The sequence below is a fragment of the Taudactylus pleione genome, unplaced genomic scaffold, assembly GCF_031769625.1.
Source record: "Taudactylus pleione unplaced genomic scaffold, aTauple2 ptg000347l, whole genome shotgun sequence".
Classification (NCBI taxonomy): domain Eukaryota; kingdom Metazoa; phylum Chordata; class Amphibia; order Anura; family Myobatrachidae; genus Taudactylus; species Taudactylus pleione.
The window spans coordinates 639,530-663,040 of NW_028284748.1; the positions used below are offsets into that span (position 1 = coordinate 639,530).

Below are 23,511 nucleotides of genomic sequence, written 5' to 3' on the forward strand. Positions count from 1 at the left end.
CTCCCAAATGAACCATCCGCTGAGATGGAATCAGGGAGGACTTTTTCCAATTTATCAGCCACCCGTGCGCTTGCAGGCAAGCGACCGTCAAGTGGAGATGATGAAGCAGTACCTCCGGGGAACTCGCCAGCAACAGGAGGTCGTCCAGATACGGTAGTAGCCGTACATTCTGGTTCCGAAGATGTGCGGCCATGACCGCCATAATCTTCGTGAACACCCTCGGTGCCGTGGAGAGACCAAAGGGTAGCGCCCGGAACTGGTAATGGTGTTGAAGGATAGCGAACCTCAGATACCGCTGGTGCGAAGGTGCTATTGGAACATGGAGGTAGGCGTCCTGGATATCCAGGGACACCATGTAATCCCCCGGTTCCATCGCCAGAATGATGGAACGTAACTTTTCCATCCTGAACTTGGGAACTCTGAGGAATTTGTTCAGAGACTTCAAGTTGAGGATAGGGCGATGAGAACCATTGGGTTTCCGCACCAGAAACAGAGAAGAATAGAACCCCGTCCCTCGTTGTAATTGAGGAACGGGAACAATGACCCCTGCTGTCAGCAAGGACTCTATAGCTTCCTGAATCTGTAAAGACTTGGTCATATCCTGAGAAGGACTCGTGCAGAAAAACTGGTGGGGCGGTCTGTGCCGAAAAGACAGGGCGTACCCCTGGGAGACCACTTCTCGAACCCAGGCATCCGTGGTGGTATTGTGCCAGCACTGGGCAAACAGAAGAAGTCGGCCTCCCACTCTGGGGTCCCCCAGAGGGAGGCCCGTCCCATCAGGCAGAAGGTTTATCTTCCTGCTTGGAAGAAGGGCGCCTGGCACTCCAGGGCTGCTTCTTGGGCTTAGAAGCGGCCTTGGTCGTCGACTGCCTCGGGAAGGACTGACCTTTTGCCTTGCCCTGAACCCGAAAGGACCGAAAAGCAGAGCTCCATACCTTGGTAGGAGCAGAAGCCGAAGGGAGGAAGGCTGATTTAGACTTAGCCAGAGTGTCCACAATTTTGTCCAAGTCTGGACCAAAAAGCAACTCCCCATTAAAAGGTAAGGCCTCCAGTCCCTTTTTAGAGTCAGCGTCAGCTCTCCAAGACCTCAGCCACAAGGACCGACGCGCTGACACAGCTGCAGCCGACACCCGAGAGGTTAGCAGGCTTGCGTCTAACGATGCTTCCCCAATGTAGGAAGCCGCATCCCTCATTTGACCCATCAACGCTCTCTGGATCTCCGGAGCATCTTCCGGAAAGGTATCCTCCAAAGCATTGGCCCAGCTCTCGATGGCCTTAGCCACCCAAGAGATGGCCATGGACGGACAGGCCACCGCCCCCGAGAGAGAGAGAGTAAATAGACTTCAAACAAGTCTCCACCTTCCTGTCCGTGGGATCCTTCAGAGAGATCGACGGCAAAGGCAGCGTAGCGCTTTAAATTAAGCGGGTAACGTGGGAATCCACCGCTGGAGGAGTTTCCCACTTCCGGCAATGAGCCTCCGGAAACGGATAGTTCGAAGCCAACCGCTTCTGCGGTTGGAACCTCTTGCTGGGCAACTGCCAGGCCCCTGCCATATGATCCGTCAATTGATCGGACAGGGGAAAAACCGTCGAAGCTACCTTGGCCTTTTTAAAATTTGGGTATTTTGACCTGGGGGCGGGCACATCCTCCTCAATGTGAAGGATGGCCCGCACCGCCCTAAACAATGCCGGCACATTAATGGAAGACTTAGCCTCCATCTCCTGGGCCCCGGCATCCGAGTCAGAATCTTCATGGATCTCCCAGTCATCCGAAGACACGTCTGTGTCCGTGAACTGAGCCGCCAGTGAAGCCGGAACGGAACGCTTGGACGCCCGTGGGGGCAAATCACTGTGCAACATATGTTGAAAAGCCGATGACGAAGCCGCCAGACTCTGAACAGAGCTGGAGAGGACGTCCACCCAAGGCAGGGGTACTGCCTGAGGATACCCCTGAAAAGGTACCATCGACTGCTGCGGCACCATGGGGGTTTGCACGTATACCGGCAAACCCGCATAAGGACCCACAGTCTGAGACCCGGGAGGAGACTGCACCAGACGAGTCACACCCGGGGAACGGGGCATGGTAGGCTGGGGCAATGCCCTAGAAGGGGCCGCAGTCGGGACCGCAAGTCGGTCCGCGATTGACGCCAGCACTTGCGTAAACATTGCCCACGGAGGATCCTGCGCCACCGGGGGTTTAGAGGGTCCAGGTACCAACTGGCACCGCCCGCACAGACCGTCCTGAGACAAATCTGCCCCGTCAACCCCTGCCGAACAGCGTCGGCAGGAAAACAACACAGGAACCTCGGAGCGCTCATTCCCCTCATCAGACATGACACAAACTTTTTTGCAAAAAAAAGTGTCTCACCGAAACGAGGTAAGGCGTATAACACCCACGCACTCCCAAGTATGCAACCCAAACAACCCACAATATGGTACTGAGGAGCACACCGCAGTATGTGACGGACCTCACAAATACGTAGATTTATATAAGTGAGGTACACAGAAAGAACACCCCTCCCCCATGCACCTGCGGCCCGTAGGAGAAGGAAAGGGATAGGTAAAAATCTGACAGTAAGTAGAAAATAAGCACAGACAGCAGCGCTAGCAAAAGTCACATACCATGCAGAGAAGTTATACTCACTGCACCTTCCGCTACAATCAACCTCCCAGATTCAGTGTCTGGGAGGGCTATAGCGCTGCGAACACTGTCCTTTGCAGGGGGAGAGGTACGCAGGGGAACTGGTCCACTGGAAGCCTGCCTGGGAGCTCTGCTATGCTGCCTGAGGAAGATGGCCGCCGGAGAGCTCCGAGGAGTGGCCGAGTGAGAACAGCCCAGCGACGCTAGCACACGTGAGAGAAGGCGCGCTGAAGCAGGGAAGGCTGCCTCCCCTGCTAGTACTAAACCCCCGGGGAAGCCGGTTCCCCGCCGGTACTTACACCCCGGGGGCCAGCGGACACGCGGGGTATGCCTGAAGAGGGTGAGCCCGCCGCCGCTACTAGCGCCGCCGGTCTGTCCCCAGAGACCGGCGGCATGAAGACTGCATTTTCCCCGCGTGCAGCACTGACAGCGCTGCACGCGGCTTACCTGGCCCCTTCAGTCCGGCAGCAGTCCTTGGGTGGTCCCGGAGCCACGCTAGCACTGACTCCGGGGTCCCGCTGCGATCCCCGGATCAGTACCAGCGTCGCAGCGCCAGCGGGGCTGTTGGAGCGGCAGCATAGACGTCCAGATGGACAGTCTGATGCTGCCGCTCTGAAGACAGTAAAAATAAAATAAAATCTTTTTTAAAAAAAAACAAAAAAAAATAAAGAATAAAGCTTAGGAGCTGCTTATGCAGCCCCACTGCGCAGGGTGACCCGACTCCGGCCGGGCACCAACTAAAACTGAGGTGCCTGTGGCCGGGGCGGGGTATAGAGGAGGACGGACCCAAGTGCATCCTGGGAGCAGCAAAGCTTTAACTGCGTGGTGCCCATGGATCCAGATCCAGCTATACCCCAAGGTCAACCCTGTGGACCCCCTATGGACCCTGAAGTAGAAATTAACAATAAACCATTTTAGCTTATTCCAAACAAATTAGCTAAAGTAAGAGTAAGTGGAATCAAACTCTATAAGTTTTCTGTATTTTGGCTTTGGTTTCCCTGTATACAACAGTATTAATATTTACATTTGCCCTAATATGCTTCCCAAACATAAAAATAATTTTTCATTGGTCAATACCAATCTTGATTCAGATTACTTTATATTCATTATAAAAAACAATATATGTATCTAGTTTTCTAGATGCAGGGCAAAATAAAGCTTTAGTAAATGGTCAAAATCAATCAACTTCTACTGCTGGCACTTACATTGGCTACAAACACTGTGCTCCCAAGTCTTCCAGACTGTAAGGCAAGAATGACATCACCAGGGATGTTTGGGTTGTTGAGAATGCTCGGTGGTATATTTAAATTAGAGCCAGCTTGCCCTGGGCAAGCCATTCCAATATGTCCAGGATTACTCATGCCCATTGGTCTAGGCATTCCCATCGGGCCTGGCATTCCAAGACCTATAGGTTCAGGTGCTCCCATGTTCATGGCTCCAGGTCTAAAAAGACTTTGCATAGCTCTTTTAGAATGCTCTCCATCAGGATCCTGCAAAACAAATTTGTAGTATGAAATTATATTCAAATTTTAAAAAATGATAGACTGCTAAAACTATTCTAGGTGAGAAAATGGGACGGAGACTAAGGCTGCGTACACACTTGTAATGTATGGGAGCAAGTAACAATAGAAATTTGGTCCCACACACTGGAAAACGGACTAGATTTTCCTTCCCACTAGACACATTGGACATATTCAGCAGGTAAAATAAGTATTGAACACAACATTTTTCTCAGTAAATATATTTCTAATGGGGCTATTGTAATGAAATTGTCACCAAATGTCAGCAACAACCCATGCAATCCACACATGCAACTAAATCAAACCAGAGGTCCATAAATTAAGTTGTGTGTAATAATGTGAATGACACATGGAAAAAGTATTGCACACTTACTGAAATTTAATACTATGTACAAAAGCCATTGTTGGTAATGACAGCTTCAAGACGCCTCCTGTATGGTGAAACTGGTCGCATGCATTGCTCAGGTGTGATTTTGACCCATTCCACACAAACTGTCTTCAAATTTTGAAGGTTTCGTGGGCCTCTTCTATGAACTCTGATCTTTAGTTCTTTCCAAAGATTTTCAATTGGATTTAAGTCAGGTGATTGGCTTTCTGAAAATTGGCATATGTAAGTCAGACCCTTTGCTATGGAGCCCCTCAAAAGTTCTGGTACAACCAATTACCTTCAGAAGTCACATAATTAGTGAAATGAAGTCCGCCTGTGTGAAATCTAAGTGTCACATGATCTGTCAGTGTAAACGCCTTTTCTGAAAGGCCCCAGAGGCTGAACCACCACCAAGCAAGAGGCACCACACCAAGACGACCAAGGAGCCCTCCAAACAAGTCAGGGACAAAGTTGTTGAGAAGTACAATTCTGGACTGGGTTATTAAAAAAAAAAAAAAAAAAAAATCCAAATCTTTGATGATCCCCCGGAGCACCATCAAATGGAGACATGGTACCACAACAAACCTGCCAAGAGAGGGCCGCCCACCAAAACTCAGACCGGGCAAGGAGGACATCAGAGAGGCAGCACAGAGACCAAAAGGAAACCCTGAAGGAGCTGCAGATTTCCACAGCAGAAACTGGTATATCTGTGCATGTGACCACAATAAGCCGTACACTCCATAGAGCTGGGCTTTATGGAAGAGTGGCCAGGAAAAAAAGCCATTACTTAGTGATAAAAATAAGACACGATTTGAGTTTGCCAAAAGGCATGTGGGCAACTCCCCAAATGTATGGAGGAAGGTGCTCTGGTCAGATGAGACCAAAATTTAACTTTTCGGCCGCCAAGGAAAACACTGTCTGGCACAAACCCAACACATCCCATCACCCCAAGAACACCATCCCCACAGTGAAACATGGTGGTGGCAGCATCATGCTGTGGTGGTGTTTTTCAGCAGCAGGGACTGGGAAACGGATTTGAGTCGAGGGAAAGATGGATGGTGCTAAATACAGGGTTATTCTTGAGCAAAACCTGTTTGTCTGCCTGTGATTTGAGACTGGGACGGAGGTTCACCTTCCAGCAGGACAATGACCTGAAGCATACTGCTAAAGCAACACTCGAGTAGTTTAAGGGGAAACATTTAAATGTGTTGGAATGGCCTAGTCAATGCCCAGATCTCAATCCAATTGAGAATCAGTGGTCAAACTTGAAGATTGCTGTTCACAAGCGGAAACCATCCAAAACATGAAGGAGCTGGAGCAGTTTTGCCTTGAGGAAAGGGCAAAAATCCCAGGGGTAAGATGTGGCAAGCTCATAGAGACTTATCCAAAGCGACTTGCAGCTGTAATTGCCGCAAAAGGTGGCTCGACAAAGTACTGACTTTAGGGGGGTGAATAGCTATGCACGCTGAAGTTTTCTGTTATGTTTCCTAAATGTTGTTTGATTAACAATATTAAAAAAAAAAAAAAAAAAAAAAAAACAACTTCACAGTTGTAGGCATGTTCTGTGAATGAAATGATGCACACCTTCAAACAATGTATTTTCATTCCAGGTTGTGAGGCAACAAAACATGAAAAATGCAAAGGGGGTGAATACTTTTGCAAGGCGCTGTATGTATGGATGTATACAAATATATATGCAAACGTACATGTGCACACACACAGTACAGTGCAAAACAGTTAGGCAGGTGTGGAAAAAATGCTGCAAAGTAAGAATGCTTACGAAAGTAGAAGAGGGGCAGCACAGACGGTGTACTGGTTAGAATTACTGCCTCACAGCACTATGATCGTGGGTTAAATTTCCACCATGGCCCTAACTGTGTGGAGTTTTTATATTCTCCCTGTGCTTGCGTGGGTTTCCTCCCGAGTACTCAAGTTTGCTCCCACACTCCAAAAATATACTAGTCAATTAACTCCCAACAAAAATTAACCCTATTGTGTAGGTGTGTGAGCATGTGGTAGGGAATATAGATTGTAAACTCCACTGGGGCAGGGACTGATGTGAATGGCCAAATATTCTCTAAGAAAAATTGCGCGCTATATAAATAACAGACTAACTGGTAATAAATTTAAATAAAGTGTTAATTTATTTTTATCAATTAATAAAATGCAAAGTGAATGAACAAAAAGAGAAATCTAAAATCAAATCAATATTTGGTTTTACCACCCTTTGCATTCACAACAGCATACATTTTTCTAGGTACACTTGCACACATTTGAAGGAACTCGGCAGGGAGGTTGTTCCAAACATCTTTGAGAACTAACCACAGATCTTCTGTGAATGTAGTCTTGCTCAAATCCTTCTGTCTCGCATGTAATCCCAGACAGACTATATGTTGAGATCAGGGCTCTGTGGGGACCATATAATCACTTCCAGAACTCCTTGTACTTAACGACATTGGCTGTATGTTTGGGGGCGTTGTCCTGCTGCACAATAAATTTGGAGCAACTCAGACGCCTCCCTGATGGTATTGCATGATGGATAAGTACCTGCCTGTATTTCTCAGCATTGAGGACATTAACATTTGATGAAATGCAGATCCAAACTTGCAAGGAATCTCCAACAATGCTTCACTGTTGCCTGCAGACACTCATTGTGCCACTCTCTAGCCCTTTAGCGAGCTGCCTGCCTTCGGTTACAGCCAAATATTTCAAATTTTGACTCATCAGTCCAGAGCCCCTGATACCATTTTTCTGCACCCCAGTTCCTGTGTTTTGTAGTTGAATCGCTTGGCCTTGTTTCCACGCTGTAGGTATTTTATTTTGCCTGCAATTCTTCCATGAAGACCACATTTGGCCAGACTTCTCTGAACAGTAGATGGGTGTACCTGGTTCCCACTGGTTTCTGCTAGTTCTGAGCAGAAGGCATTGCTGGACCATCATCCGATTTCGAAGGGAAGTAAACATGGTGTCTTTCATCTGAAGAAGTTTCCTTGGTCGACCACTGCATCTACGGTCCTCAACGCTCTGTTTCTTTGTGCTTCTTCAAAAGAGATTGAACACCACATCTTGAAACCCCAGTCTGCCTTGAAATCTTTGCCCGAGATGGACAATGCTGATGAAGTATAACTACCTTGTGTCTTGTTGCTGTGCTAATCTTGCCATGGTGTATGACCTGTGACATGAAAGTCTTGAAACAATCTCACCTTTGTAGCAGAGTTTAGCTGTTCCTCACCTAGTTTTAAACCTCCTACACAGCTGTTACAGTTAATGACAGTTTCAACCGACATATGAAAATGATGATTATCACCTGTTTGGTATGATTGGTTTGTCATACACCTGACTATAATCCTACAAAATCCCTGACTTTGTGCAAGTGTACCCAGAAGAATTGATGCGGTTTTGAAGCCAAAATGTGGTCACACCAAATATTGACATGATTATTATTTCTCCTCTGTTAATTCAATTAACTGATAAAAAAAAAAAAAAAAAAAAAAAAACTATTAACACTTCTGTTTTTGAAAGCATTCTTATGCCGGGTACACACTAGATAGGTCATCCTATCCGGCAAATCGGCCAGTGTGTACCAGCTATGACGCAGACGATGCACGCTACCGCGCTTAGTCAGAGACATTGCCCATCAGACCTGCACGCAGGTCCGACAGGCAATTTAGTCAGCAGGGGCCATGCGGCCGAATTCAGCATGTTCCCCGCCGTCGCTCCCAGCATCGGCAAGTTTGATTGCATGTCAAAAAATTGATTATGTAAGCATTTTTGTGTATACATTTTATATGTCAGATTGACAGAAATTTATAATAAAAATATTTTATTGTTCAAACAATTCTAATGGTTGACCTTTGTGCCATGTTTTTGGGTGTTCTCTCTGTGAGCGGGTCTTTTTTAGACAAATTGTTTCAGAACATATGGAATCTACAACAATATTGGATTCAAAACAGATGAATAGACCGTGAATTGGATTATCTGTTAAAAGAACCTCCACTTTGGTGACAATGTGAATTGACTTAAAATACTGAACAAAACTTCTTTTTGATAAGAATTAATTGATGTAACGAAAGACATTGGACACATTTCCATCCTCTAAGGGGGGTGTGTGTGTGTGTAATTAACACACACACTTCTACCAAGGGGTGGCTGGTAAGCGTAAATGCCTGGGGTGCCACCTCACATGAGTCCTAGTTGTAGGACTACATATGTATAATCCAAATAGATAGAAAAATAGAGCACTCACCAGGGTCTTTGTAGAAAGATTGTATCAATTACCTGTGAATAAACTTACTCCTTCAGTCGACGTTTCGGTCATTCACAGTACATGACCATCAGGAAAGGAGCATCACCAAGAGAGACTGTGTGTATGTATATACACACACACATATTATATTATATATATATATATATATATATATATATATATATATATACACACACACACACACACACACACATACATACACATAATGGCGGCACTCATTACTTGGATCTATAAATACGGAGTGAGCTTTTCACACCCGGGGGGGGCACCAAGGCAAGTGCTTATTCATTATAAAGGGATGAGTGCCGGTCGGTCGGACTGGTATATGTATATTATTTATATATACACACTACCGTTCAAAAGTTTGGGGTCACTTAGAAATTTCCTTCTTTTTGAAAGAAAAGCACTTTTTTTTTCAATGAAGATAACAAATAAGAAATACACTCTATACATTGTTAATATGGTAAATGACTACTAGCTGCAAACGTCTGGTTTTAAAAGGAATATCTACATAGGTGTATAGATGCCCATTTCCAGCAACCATCATTCCAAAAATGTCCTGCAGTGCTGTTCCCTTCAGAGAACAGCACAAACAGGCTCTAACCAGAGTAAAAAGAAGTGGGAGGCCCCGGTGCACAACTGTGCAAGAAGATAAGTACATTAGAGTCTCTAGTTTGAGAAATAGACGCCTCACAAGTCTTTAACTGGCAGCTTCATTAAATGGTACCCGCAAAACGCTAGTGTCAACGTCTACAGTGAAGAGGCGACTCCGGGATGCTGATCTTCTAGGCAGAGTAGCAAAGAAAAAGACATATCTGAGACTGTCCAAAAAAGGGAAAGATTAATATGGGCAAAACAGACATTGGACAGAGGAAGTTTGGGAAAAAAAAAAAAAAAAGTGTTATGGACAGATGAATCGAAGTTTGAGGTGTTTGGATCACACAGAAGAACATTTCTGAGATGCAGAGCAAGTGAAAAGATGCTGGAAGAGTGCCTGACGCCATCTGTCAAGCATGGTGGAGGTCATGTGATGGTCTGGGGCTGCTTTGGTGCTGGTAAAGTGGGGGATTTGTACAAGGTAAAAGGGATTTTGAATAAGGAAGGCTTTCACTCCATTTTGACACGCCATGCCATACCTTGTGGACAGCGCTTGATAGGAGCCAATTTCCTCCTCCAACAGGACAATGATCCAAAGCACACCTCCAAATTATTCGAGAACTATTTAGGGAATAAGCAGGCAGCTGGTATTGTGTCTGTAATGGAGTGGCCAGAGCAATCACCAGATTGCAACCCCATTGAGCTGTTGTGGGAGCAGCTTGACCGTATGGTACGCAAGAAGTGTCCATCAAGCCAATCCAACTTGTGGGAGGTGCTTCAGGAAGCGTGGGGTGAATTTCTTCAGATTACCTCAACAAACTAACAGCTGCAAAAGAAGCATTCTTTAACGAAAGCAAAGTTTGAAGGACAAATTATTTAAAATAAAATCATTATTTCTAACCTTGCCAATGTCTGGACTATATGTTCTATTCATTTTGCAACTCATTTGATAAATAAAAGTCAGTTTTCATGTAAAACACGAAATTGTCTGGGTGACCCCAAAAATTTGAACAGTGTATGTGAATAATGAATAAAAAAAAAGTGTTTTTTTTTTAATATATATATATATACATATACACATATATATATATATATATATATATATATATATATATACACACACACACACACACACACAGTGGGTGTAAAGGAGATTGGATAGTGTTTATTGGAAGGGGGTGGTTATAACGTTGGGTGATATAAGACCTCTAAGTCGTAGTGATTCTTTATTTACTTATGTCTATAAGCTGTGCATGTAATTTTAGGCAACCTGAAGTGTTCCCGTAAAATTAGCACTTTCTTTTGTTTCTGTTACACCTTATCTGTGTGCGGTCTGTCTTGGAATTAGTAAGAAGATTTAACCTTCCTTATCCAATTTTAGGGGTTGTCACAAGCTAGCCCCCCTACAGTAGCTTGATGTCCAATATAGAAGGCTTAGGTGGAGGCACTTAATTATTACTCTAAGGTGCCCACAGATGTGCTCAAGATGAGCCAATGTGTACGATTTCCCTTTAAACTCTCCATGGCAGCTCTGCACACGATTTGGCGTCCAATCTTCAAACGATCTCTCCTGCATCCAGACTTTCACAGTGCATTAAGTACTAGATTGTCAGATCTGCCCTACTGCACAGCAGATCTGAAGATGCGATGTGCGATCAGCGGGGACATGCATCGCATCGTGATCGTGAGTGGGGGACTCACGATTTACTAAGGATTTGGCCATATTTTACACGATCTGTTGTTCCAATGTTTCGGAATCGGCCAGATCGGGTAAAATATTGCTAGGTGTGTGGCCAGCTTAAGAAACCAGCAACCGGAAAAGGATGCAGGTAAGCCCTGGTTAAAGGAGTAGAAAGCATACAAATGCTATTTTTCAAAAGAAAAAAAAACAAAAATGGGTAATTTGTATGGATATTGCATATACAATTATGGGGATATTGATGCTGGAATGTTACCAGCCCAAACAGTGCCAAAATAGCCTTAGCAGCAAAGGGGTTAAAGGATGTAAATGTGGTATAATGAAAAAATATTGTTAACAGCAGTAACTAAGTGCAGAGAAAATCTAATGCCATATGAAAGGCATTTTGGGCTTGTGGTGATATATATCTGATGGATATATAAAACATATGAGATGATTTAAGGGAATGTGGGTTATCTGATTGTCATTTAAGGGCATGTGGGGAAGTCTGAGCTGCATTTAAGGGGATATTGGGAAGGTCTGATGGTATGTGGAGAAGTCTGAGGCAATGAGAGATCTGGTGTGTGGGTGAATAGTACATACACACACCAATCCCTATAAAACATTACATTTCTCTAAACAGATTTAAAAAAAAAAAAAAAAGGGGATGGAACTCAGATACAATGAATGATGTATTACACCTCACACAGAGGAAGGAAAAAAAAAAATTACCTCTTTAAATTTTAATGGTCTTCCATTGAGAGCATGCTTGTTCAGAAGTTGCACTGCTTTCTTCACGCTTTCCTCAAGCTTAAACTCCACAACACTGAATGGGAGCATATAAAACTTGTTAGCAGCATAAAACCTCAATGGACAGTAGGCAAACACATAGGAAGCAGAATACTTACGCGCATCCCTTAGCAAGTGGCACACACAAGGACGGCATTAGGAAGTCAAGTGAAGGGGGGAATAAAAAAAATAATTACAAAATTAATACAACATAAAATAGATTATTATACTAACTGATAAATAAATAGAACATATCATTGCCTATACAACATTTGGCAAAACATACCACTACTCCAATGTGGTACCTTTTATAGCAACGAGTTGTTTTGAGTGCTAAAAATAACAATAGTACACAAATCATCACTAATGCCAGAGTAAGAGAATTATCCAAAAGTAGTAAATATTGAGACAAAAATCACAAGTATCAACTCCATGTAATGTCCCATCAGAGCTATCTTATATAGTTAAACCCGGTCTAACTCACCTTTGAACAGATAACAAAACTACCATAATGAGAAGGAATAAAAGAACAAAGCAACCTTGGCAGTTGTCACTTTCAAAGCCAAGTGAGCGTCGACAAAAGCAATTTTCCTAACTTTTTATTGCCGATTGTTTGCGATTTCCACAAGAATCTATGAAGATAAAGCTGGATGCACGGCGCTCAAAAACAAAATAAATAAAAATGTGGGGAATGTCTCAGAGACTTACCCTTGACTTTCCTTCATCGTCCAATAAGAGTTCCACGTATGTTACCTCACCCACTACAAATCAGATCCAGACGAAACAAACCATAGGAGAAAAGCCAAGAAAACAATGGGGATTTAGAACAAGTCATCAACAACCTTGAGCATCAGCCAAGCTCAGTTACTTTACAAGTGTGCAGAAAAAAAAACAAGACAATTCTTGTTTCACCACCCTTTCAAGCAAAATGTAGCACTTCATTTTTTGTAATATATGCCAACACTATTTTACCACTGTTCTTGGGTTACAAAGCCCATAAGATAGATATTTCAATTAAAAATAAAACAAAAAATCCAGCTGAAAAAGCGAATACAATGGAGTGAATATGTTCTTCCCATACATGCCATCAGTCCACAGGCAGCACAGAGTGACCAAAAGCTACCAAACAATCCAGTTAGGACCATTTAAAAAAAAAAGTTGTTTATTTGTTCTACCATGAATAGCATTACCCAGCAGTAGGCCATCTCACAGGGCTTATAAAACAAAGCGCAGTACGGTTTAAGCTGCTCTTTCTAGTAATAGTACCAGAAGAGGACCTTCATCAAACCTACTCAATGTCATCAACACCTAAAGGACTTCCCTCAGGAGTAGAGATCTCCTGGAATACATTTTGAAATTAGTAAAGAATTTCCCACACACCACTTGGAAGAGGTAGTAAGGAATTACTGGTTGCATCAGCAAATGTATTGGGATATGGCTGAGGAACTTGGCAGCAGTGTTTTACATCTACCCAAATATGTTGCCACATGGCAGGATGTAAGCTTCTAAAGTAGTGTTTACATCTTATCAAGATAAACCCTGCTGCCACAAAGCTTTGGCTTCTATTACTGATCACTGCAGCATTTTCTTTGAGAATGCTGGGGCCTATAGCAGACCCTGTAATTGTTCAGGTAGCTTCATCAGACTTTTCCTACACCCCAAGAAAGACATACTAAACCTATTTAGACCTCAAAAACAATTCACTAATCCTTGTTCAAAATACTCTGTACACAAGCTTCATCATACATGATTCAGTTCCACTTTTTTTTGAAACTGCAATCTGCAAAATGGTATGGGTCTATAACTGTACATTTCATGGTCAGGTATTACGGTAAAACCTAGAGGACTTAAGCTTGGTACACACTAAACTATTGTGTACCCAGCTATGCGACCCACGATCCCAGCGCCAATGGGCTGACATATCAGACTGTCCATACACACTGGGCGATCTGGTGCCTGACCCACCGATATGCCGGCCCCCAGATAGTCAGCCGCCTGATTTTCCTGCATGTACAAAAGATCAGACGATGCAGCAGACGACCCCACGGAGCGCCCACTACACAATGTAGTGCATACACACTGCACGATATTCACGATTTGTCGTTTCGATGCATCGTAATCTGCCAAATCGTTAACAATATCATTTAGCGTGTAGGGGCCTTAAGAAAAGGTGTCATAGTTGACATCCCTGGAGGACATTTTTGTGTTTGCCACTATTGCACCACAATAGCTAGGAAACAAGCCTGTACCATACAAACAGCCACAATTGTGATATGCAGCCCAGGCTGGCTAACACAATAGGCAACGAATGCAGGTTGGGCGGAAAGGGGGGGGGGGGGGGTGGTGATGATGGGAGAGTAGTTGCAGGGAGTATAGTGGTCTCTGCCCGGCATCTACTAAATCATCATCATTTTTTTAAATGCAGGACACTAAAGGGAGTGCACTATCCGAATGAGCTGAAAATGATGATCACAACATTGCTAATTTTTGCTCTATGAAGTGAACAAAAATTTGTGAACATTTAATCCTACACATTACATGGAATACTGACCCATAAGAGTGTATGGAACCTCATGGCTAAAACAATCACGCCCTTAGAGGACACCCAATGTTCAATCTCTCTGCAGCTCTTAAACAAGTTTGTGGCATTCAATTCATTATGCAAGGCCTAATGTGGGGTACAGACTGGGCTGATGGATTGGTCGTTCAAACAACCAATTCAATAATTAGTACAGTTTATGCACAAACAATCTTGTGCATCACTAATCAATTGTCTGCCCAAGAATATCAATTTGAATATGCCCAACAACTTGTGACGTCATATTCAAAGGATTTTGTGCCAGATACATCGTTCAGTTGTGTATACACACAGCGAACAATGTTAATATGTCTGCACGATATATATTTGCCGTGCTATATATCTGACCAATGTGGTTTACAAATATATTGTGTACACACTAAGATGGTCGAGACAATACATCAGCTGTACGAACGCTATATCGTTCAGTGTGTACCCAGCATTAAGGTGCACACGTAACGATTTTTGAACGATTTGTCGTTAACGATATCGTTATCGTTCTAAAAATCGTTCCGTTTCTGACTTATAACAATGATCGTTCAAGCACGCTCCAGTTTGTACTTTATCGTCCAGTTCAGACTGTCCAAAATAAAGATTTTCATTAAGGGAAGGAACATTTTTCGTTCATCATTGTAAAAATCGTTCATTACACTTTAAAAACATCGTTCACTTTTTCAAGAGATAATCCGACAGATAATCGTTGGTTACAAAAATGTTACGTGTGTATGCAACTTTAGTCTGAAACTGTAGATTGATTATTTTTCTGTTCCTTAGTGCAACACCTTCAGAAATATTCTGGAGTAAAAATTTTGGCTTGACCATTTGCTAAAAGCAGCCAGTCTCTCATAGAATAGCCACGTGGCAGCTATGACTAATGTTGGGCATACACTGCTAGATAAAATGTCTGTCAGACCGACAGACATTTTATCTGGCAACCTGCCAGCCGCAGATGTAGCCGGAAATACACTGAGCTTTTCTCTCACAGTGTATCAGCCCGACATCCGCGCTCCGCCCCCGGGGGAGGAGACATTTCCCTGTTCCTTCCATAGGAAGGAACACAGGAAATGTCTGTCTGTCAGCCGCGGCTGGGCATACACTGCCCAATGCGGCCGACAGTTTACCGGTAAATATCGCATCGGACGGGCATGCTGGACAATCCGGCATGCCCGACCGAGCAATATTTAACCTTCGGTCGCCCCCCACATGCTACAATTATCGGGGCGATCCGCCGATATCAGGCGGATCGCCGCGATAATTGTAGCGTGTATGGCCAGCTTAAGGGAAGCTTAATATTACAAAATAGCACAATAGGGCTTGTACAAACAGAAGTCACTTGCAGACTCTCAATTAGGATCATTTTATCAACCGCAATGCTGTCGAGTGCAAAATGCAAACACTGGAGTAATGTTATTTAAAGCATTTTTACCATGTTGGCATTATAACTGTAAATATGATGGTAAAGAATCATGTTCACAATTATAATAGACACGGAAAAACAAATGCTTTAAGTAACATTACTCCAGCATGGATATTCTGCGCTCAACATTATCCAAGTGACTTTTAGACTGTTGTCAGCATAACAGTCAACCATTTAATAACCTTCCTCTCACTGACTCTTGCAGATATGCAAAATAATTTATTGCTATCTCATGAACATTTTCTAAAAATCTTTGAAAAAGCAAGAAGGTTAATATTATTTATGGCACTTTCAAAAGACAAAAAGTCTCCGCAAAATTGTGCCAGCCACCCCAGATCGGCAACAGTTTATTTAATACAAAGGAGGGAGATATTAAAAATGCCAAAAGAACAGTTTATGTTCACCTTTAGACATATGTAAAAGAGGGATGGGATTGCCCAACCCTCTACTCAAAGACTGGTTTACATTAAGGGTGTGCACTGGCCACTTCTCGTGTTTTGGATCTGGATTAGTTTTGTTGTTAAAACCACCCTAACGTGGTTTGAAAAAAAAAAAAAAAAAAAAAAAAAAAGCATAAAAACAGCTAAAATGATAGAATTTTGATTTTTTTTTTGTTCCTACGCTATTAACCTCAATAACATTAATTTCCACTCATTTCCAGTCTATTCTGAACACCTCACAATATTGTTTTTAGGCCAAAAGGTTGCACCGAGGTAGCTGGTTGACTATGCTAAGCGACACAAGTGGGCAGCACAAACACGTGGCCCATCTCAGAGTGGCACTGCAGTGGCAGACAGGATGGCAGTTTGAAAAACTAGGCCCCAAAAAGTACATAATGCAAAGAACAAAAAAAAGAGGTGCAAGATGGAATTGTCCTTGGGCCCTCCCATCCACCCTTATGTTGTATAAACAGGACATGCACACTTTAACAAACCAATCATTTCAGCGACAGGGTCTGCCACACGACTGGCTGAAATGATTGGTTCGTTTGGGCCCCAACAAAACAAGCTGGCAATTAACCTGTCCCTGCACAAACTGGCTCTACAGAGGCAAGATGTCGTCCTCAACCTCCGATTCCTCATAGTCGGTGTTGTGTACATCTTCACAGAGTATTAATTTGTCCCCACTGGAGTCCACCACAACAGGTCCCTCTGTACTTTCCGGAGGCTGGTCTTCCCGGAAGAATTGATAATTCATTTTGATGAACATAATCTTCTCCACGTTTTGTGGAAGCAGCCTCTTACGCCTTTCGCTGACAAGGTTCCTGGGTGCACTAAAAACTCTTTCGGAGTACACACTGGAGGGGGGGGGCAACTTAGGTGTAATAGAGCCAGTTTGTACAGGGACCTCCAAATGGCCTCTTTTTCCTGCCAGTACAGGTACGGACTGTCTGACATGCCTACTTGGATGCGGTCACAGATATAATCCTCCACCATTCTTTCAATGGTGACAGTATCATATGCAGTGACAGTAGACATGTCAGAAATTGTTGGCAGGTCCTTCAGTCCGGACCAGATGTCCAAACTTGGTCCTGCCTGCCCTGCATTACCGCCAGCGGGTTGGTAAGGATATCTAAGTTGTTTCCTGGCAGCCCCAGTTGCGGGAGAAAATTAAGGAGCTGTTGACGTGTCACGTTCCACTTCAGCTGACAGTGTTTTCACCAGCAGGTCTTTGCACCTCTGCAGGCTTGGGTCCGCCAGAAAGAGAGACCACATAGGCTTTAAACCTAGGATCGAGCACGGTGGCCAAAATGTAGTCTGATTGCAACAGATTGACCACCCTCGAATCCTGGGAAAGCGAATGAAGGGCTTCATCCACAAGTCCCACATACTGAGCGGAATCACTCCGTCTTAGCTCCTCCTTCACTTTCTCCAGCTGCTTCTGCAAAAGCCTGATGAGGGGAATGACCTGACTCAAGCTGGCAGTGTCTGAACTGACTTCACGTGTGGCAAGTCCGAAGGGCTGGAGAACCTTGCACAACACGGAAATCATTCTCCAATGCACTTGAGTCAGGTGCATACCTCCTCCTTTGCCTATGTATAGGCTTGAATGGCCTTTTGCTGCTCCTCCATCCCGAAGCATATAGAGGGTTGAGTTCCACCACATCACAACCTCTTGCTTCAGGTGATGGCAGGGCAGGTTCAAGAGTGTTTGCTGTTGCTCCAGTCTTCGGCACGCAGTTGCTGAATGGCGAAAGTGGGCAGAAATTTTTTCGGGCCACCCAAAGAGTCTCCTGCACGCCCTTGTTGTTTTTCAGAAAATTATGCGCCACCAAATTGTGTGAGCAAAACATGGGACGTGCTGGAATTTGCCCAGATTTAATGCCCGCACAATATTAGTGGCGTCAGTTATCACAAATCCCCAGGAGAGTCTAAGTGGGGTAAGCCATTGGGCGATATTTCCCTCAGTTTCTCTAAGAGGTTGTCGGCGGTGTGCCTCTTACTGAAACCGGATACACAGCGTAGCCTGCCTTGGAACGAGCTGGCATTTCCGAGATGCTGCTACTGGTGACGTTGCTGCTGCGTAAAGCGATACATCTACCCAGTGGACTGTCACAGTCAGTCCTTAGTGTGCAGTGTTCCACATGTCCGTGGTTAAGTGGACATTGGGTACAACCGCATTTTTTATTACACTTTCTGACGTCTCTATACAGTCTCGGCATCACCTGCCTAGTAAAGTGGAATCTAGACGGGATTTGGTACCGGGGACACACTAGCATCAATTGTCTCCCACTGCACTAATGGCGGATACCAGACGCATGTCTTACACCAACATAGCTGTCAAGGCCTCAGTTATCCGCTTTGCAACAGGATGACTGCTGTCGTACTTCATCCTCCTTGCGAAGGACTGTTGGAGGGTCAATTGCTTAGTAAAAGAAGTAGTTGTGTTCCAACTTCCTCTCTGGGATGATGAACGACTCCCAGCAGCAACTGTAGGCGTAGCAATGCAGGATGCTCCGAAGGAATCCTGGATAGGAGAGGAGTCAGTCATGCCAGTGACATGGCCTGCAGGACTACTTCCGATCCTGACTGAGGAGGAAATTGATGGTGTGGTTTGCAGGCGCTTGAATACAACAGGACAAAGCGAATTAGGTGTCCCTGTACTGCTTATGGTCTTAGCCACAGTTTCTGAACTTTGCAGTAACTTTTTAAGAACGCGCTGCAGGTGACGCATAAAGGAGGATGTTCCTAGGTGGTTAACGTAATGTGACACTCCGCCCAAGCAAGAATGCGAGACACCAACATCGCTGCCCGACTGCGTGTTCCTCCTTGGTGGTTGATGTACGCCACCGTGGTGGCGTTGTCGGACTGCACCTGAACCGCCCTTCCGTGAAGAGCGGGGCCGGACGACTGCAGGGCCCTGTATACTGCCCGCAGTTCCAGGATGTTGGTCTGCGGAAGAAGCACTTCTCCCCATCAACGACCCTGAAGCGACAATGAGCCGGTCACTGCCCCCCAACCCCGGAGACTGGCATTCGTCGTGAGCAGGACCCAGCCCGGGATCCAAAAGGGGCGCCCCTCGACCAGATGAGCTGTCTGAAGCCACCAAGCCAAAGACTGCCAAACCTCCGGGGACAACACCAGCATCTGAGAGCGGATCCGGTGAGGTAACCCGTTCCATTCCGACAGAATCAGCCCCTGCAGGGGCCGGGAATGGAACTGGGCAAATTCCACCATGTCGAATGTCGACACCATGGACCCCAGAACTCTCATAGCCGAATGGACCGACAGACGGCAACTGCTCAGGCAACTGTGTATCCGCAGCTGTAGGGAGGAGACCTTCTCCGGGGTCAGGAAGATCCTTTGCTGACGAGAATCCAGCAGGGCTCCCAAATGAACCATCCGCTGTGATGGAATCAGGGAGGACTTTCTCCAATCAGCCACCCGTGCGCTTGCAGGCAAGCGATCGTCAGGTGGAGATGTTGAAGCAGTACCTCCGGGGAACTCGCCAGCAACAGGAGGTCGCCCAGATACGGCAGCAGCCGTACATTCTGGTTCCGAAGATGTGCGGCCATGACCGCCATAATCTTTGTGAATACCCTCGGTGCCGTGGAGAGGCCAAAGGGTAGCGCCCGGAACTGATAGTGATGTTGAAGGATAGCGAACCTCAGATACCGCTGGTGCGAAGGTGCTATCGGAACATGGAGGTAGGTGTCCTGGATATCCAGGGACACCATGTAATCCCCCGGTTCCATCGCCAGAATGATGGAACGTAACGTCTCCATCCTGAACTTGGGAACTCTGAGGAATTTGTTCAGAGACTTCAAGTTGAGGATAGGGCGATGAGAACCATTGGGTTTCTGCACCAGAAACAGAATAATAATAATACCCCGTCCCTTGTTGTAATTGAGGAACGGGAACAACGACCCCTGCTTTCAGCAAGGACTCTATAGCTTCCTGAATCTGTAAAGTCTTGGTCTTGTCCTGAGAAGGACTCGTGCAGAAAAACTGGTGGGGCGGAAAAGACAGGGCGTACCCCTGGGAGACCACTTCTCGAACCCAGGCATCCGTGGTGGTATTGTGCCAGCACTGGGCAAACAGAAGAAGTCGGCCTCCCACTCTGGGGTCCCCCAGAGGGAGGCCCGTCCCATCAGGCAGAAGGTTTATCTTCCTGCTTGGAAGAAGGGCACCTGGCACTCCAGGCCTGCTTCTTGGGCTTAGAAGCGGCCTTGGTCGCCGACTGCCTCGGGAAAGACTGACCTTTGGCCTTGCCCTGAACCCGAAAGGACCGAAAGGCAAAGCTCCGTACCTTGGTAGGTGCAGAAGCCGAAGGGAAGAAGGCTGATTTAGACTTAGCCAGAGTATCCACTATTTTGTCCAAGTCTGGACCAAAAAGCAACTCTCCATTAAAAGGCAAGGCCTCCAGGCCCTTTTTGGAGTCTGCGTCTGCTCTCCAAAACCTCAGCCTCAAGGACCGACGCGCCGACACAGCTGCAGCCGACACCCTAGAGGTCAACAGGCTTGCATCCAACGATGCTTCCCCAATGTAGGAAGCCGCATCCCTCATTTGTCCTATCAACGCTCTCTGGGTCTCCGGAGCATCATCCGGAAAGGTATCCTCCAAAGCATTGGCCCAGTTCTTGATGGCCTTAGCCACCCAAGAGATGGCCATGGACGGACGGGCCACTGCCCCCGAGAGTAGATAGTCTCCAATTTCCTGTCCGTGGGATCTTTCAGGGAGGAGATCGGCGGCAAAGGCAGCGTAGCGCTTTTAATTAAGCGGATAACATGGGAATCCACCGCAGGCGGATATTCCCATTTCCTGCAATGAGCCTCAGGAAAAGGATAGTTTGAAGCCAACCGTTTCTGCGGTTGGAATCTCTTGCTGGGCAACTGCCAGGCCCCCGCCATATGATCCGTCAACTGGTCAGACAGGGGAAAAACAAGCTACTGTGGCCTTTTAAAAATTAGGGTACTTCGACCTGGGAGCCGGCGCATCCTCCTCTATATGAAGGATGGCCGGTACCGCCCTAACCAATGCCGGCACATTAATGGAGGACTTAGCCTCCACCTCCTGGGCCACGGCATCCGAGTCAGAGTTCTCGTGGATCTCCCCGTAATCCGAAGACACGTCCGTGTACTGCGCCGCCAGTGAAGCCGAAACGGGTCGCTTGGACGCCTTTGGGGGCAAATCACTGTGCAACAGACTGAAAAGCCGATGACGAAGCCGCCAGGCTCTGAACAGAGCTGGAGGACATCCACCCAGGGAGGGGGTACCGTTTGAGGATACCCCTGAAAGGGTACCATCGACTGCTGCGGCACCGTGGGAGATTGCACGTATACAGGCAATCCCGCATAAGGACCCACAGTCTGAGACCCGGGAGGAGACTGCACCAGACGCGTCACACCCGGGGAACGGGGGATGGTAGGCTGGGGCAACCCCCTAGAAGGGACCGCAAGCCAGTCCGCGATAGACGCCAGCACTTGCGTAAAAATCGCCCAGGGAGGATCCTGCGCCACCGGGGGTTTAGAGGGACCAGGTACCAGCTGGCACCGCCCGCACAGACCGTCCTGAGACAAATTCGCCCCGTCAACCCGAAAACACAGGAGCCACGGAGCGCTCATTCTCCTCATCAGACATGACACAAAACTTTTGCAATAACAATGTATCACCGAAACGAGGTAAGGCGTATAACACCTGCGCACTCCCAAGTATGCAACACAAACAGCCCACAATATGGTACTGAGCAGCACACCGCTGTATGTGACGGACCTCACAAATACGTAGATCTATATAAGCGAGGTACACAGAAAGAACACCCCTCCCCCACGCACCTGCGGGCCGTAGGAGAAGGAAAGGGATAGGTATAAGCTGACAGTAGGTAGAAATAAGCACAGACAGGCAGCACTAGCAAAAGTCACATACCATGCAGAGAAGTTAGTACTCACTGCACCTTCGCCTAAAATCAACCTCCCAGATTCAGTGTCTGGGAGGGCTATAGCGCTGCGAACACTGTCCTTTGTAGGGGGAGAGGTACGCAGGGGGACCGGTCCACAGTATACCGCCTGGGAGCTCTTCGATGCTGCCTGGAGAAGATAGCCGCCGGAGAGCTCTGAGGAGGAGTGGCCGGGAGATAACAGCCCAGCGACGCCAGCACACGTGAGAGGAGGCGCGCTGGGCTGAGGGGAGGAGCCGCTAAAGCAGGGAAGGCTGCCTCCCCTGCTAGTAATAAACCCCCAGGGAAGCCGGTTCCCCGCCGGTACTTACACCCTTGTGGTCCAGCGGTCACGCGGGGTATGCCACAGAGGGGGGAGCCCGCCGCCGCTACTAGCGCCGCCGGTCTGTCACCAGAGACCGGCGGCTAAAGACTGCCTTTGTTTCCCCCGCGCTGCACGCGGCTTACCTGGCCCCGTGTGTCCGGCAGCAGTTCTTGGGAGTTCCCAGAGCCACGCTAGTACTGACTCCGGGGTCCCGCTGCGATCCCCAGATCAGTACTGGCGTCGCAGCGCCAGCGGGGCTGTTGGAGCGGCAGCGTGGATGTCCAGCTGGACAGTCTGATGCTGCCGCTCTGAAGATAGTAATAAAATCTTCTTTTAAAAATAAAGCTTAGGGGCTGCTTATGCAGCCCCACTGCCCAGGGTGACCCGACTCCGGCCGGGCACCAACTAAAACTGAGGTGCCTGTGGCTCGGGGGCGGGGTATAGAGGACGACGGACCCAAGTGCATCCTGGGAGCAGCAAAGCTTTAACTGCGTGGTGCCCGTGGATCCAGATGCAGCTATACCCCAAGGCCAACCCTGTGGACCCCCTATGGACCCTGAAGTAGAAACAGTTGCCAGTCAGCCCCTATGGCCAGCATCAGCAACAGCTCTCTCCCTCCCTCTTCACAGTAGCCAGCCGCACTTTATTATTATTATTATTTTTTTATTTTTTTTTATAACAGTCTGTCAAACACACTGAGCTCCCAGCTCCCTCCTAACTCACAGCCGGAATGAAAAATGGCGGCGCTCACGGGACCTTTTATAGAATCCAAAACCCGCGAAAATCAGACAGCGGAATGATGTTTTGCCTCGATTTCAGATCAGAGCGAGGCAGTAAAACCCGAGCCCGACTCAGTTCTCGGCTCGGCGGAGGGAGTCCGAACTGGCTCACCCCTAGTTTAAATGTGAAGTTTAACTGTGCTGTGCAACTTATTGCAAATTTAAGTGTTGTAGAAA

General features: G+C 46.5%; 2 protein-coding genes across 2 annotated transcripts in view; both read right to left on the reverse strand.

The window, feature by feature from the left end:
• Positions 1–12,064, reverse strand: part of LOC148508739 (heterogeneous nuclear ribonucleoprotein M-like) — a 105,388-nt gene extending 93,324 nt beyond the window's left edge. Inside the window, exons 1-3 of the mRNA XM_088444078.1 lie at positions 11,979–12,064; positions 11,803–11,896; positions 3,847–4,131 (exon numbers count right to left, since the gene is read on the reverse strand). Of these exons, the coding sequence (XP_088300204.1) occupies positions 3,847–4,131; positions 11,803–11,896; positions 11,979–12,016 (417 nt within the window). The 5' untranslated portion in view covers positions 12,017–12,064. The remainder of the gene's footprint in view (positions 1–3,846; positions 4,132–11,802; positions 11,897–11,978) is intronic.
• A 476-nt stretch (positions 12,065–12,540) lies between these two features.
• The window catches only part of LOC148508740 (heterogeneous nuclear ribonucleoprotein M-like), a 49,825-nt gene continuing 38,854 nt past the window's right edge, over positions 12,541–23,511 (reverse strand). The window contains exon 3 of the mRNA XM_088444079.1: positions 12,541–12,620. Within this exon, the coding sequence (XP_088300205.1) occupies positions 12,556–12,620 (65 nt within the window). The 3' untranslated portion in view covers positions 12,541–12,555. The remainder of the gene's footprint in view (positions 12,621–23,511) is intronic.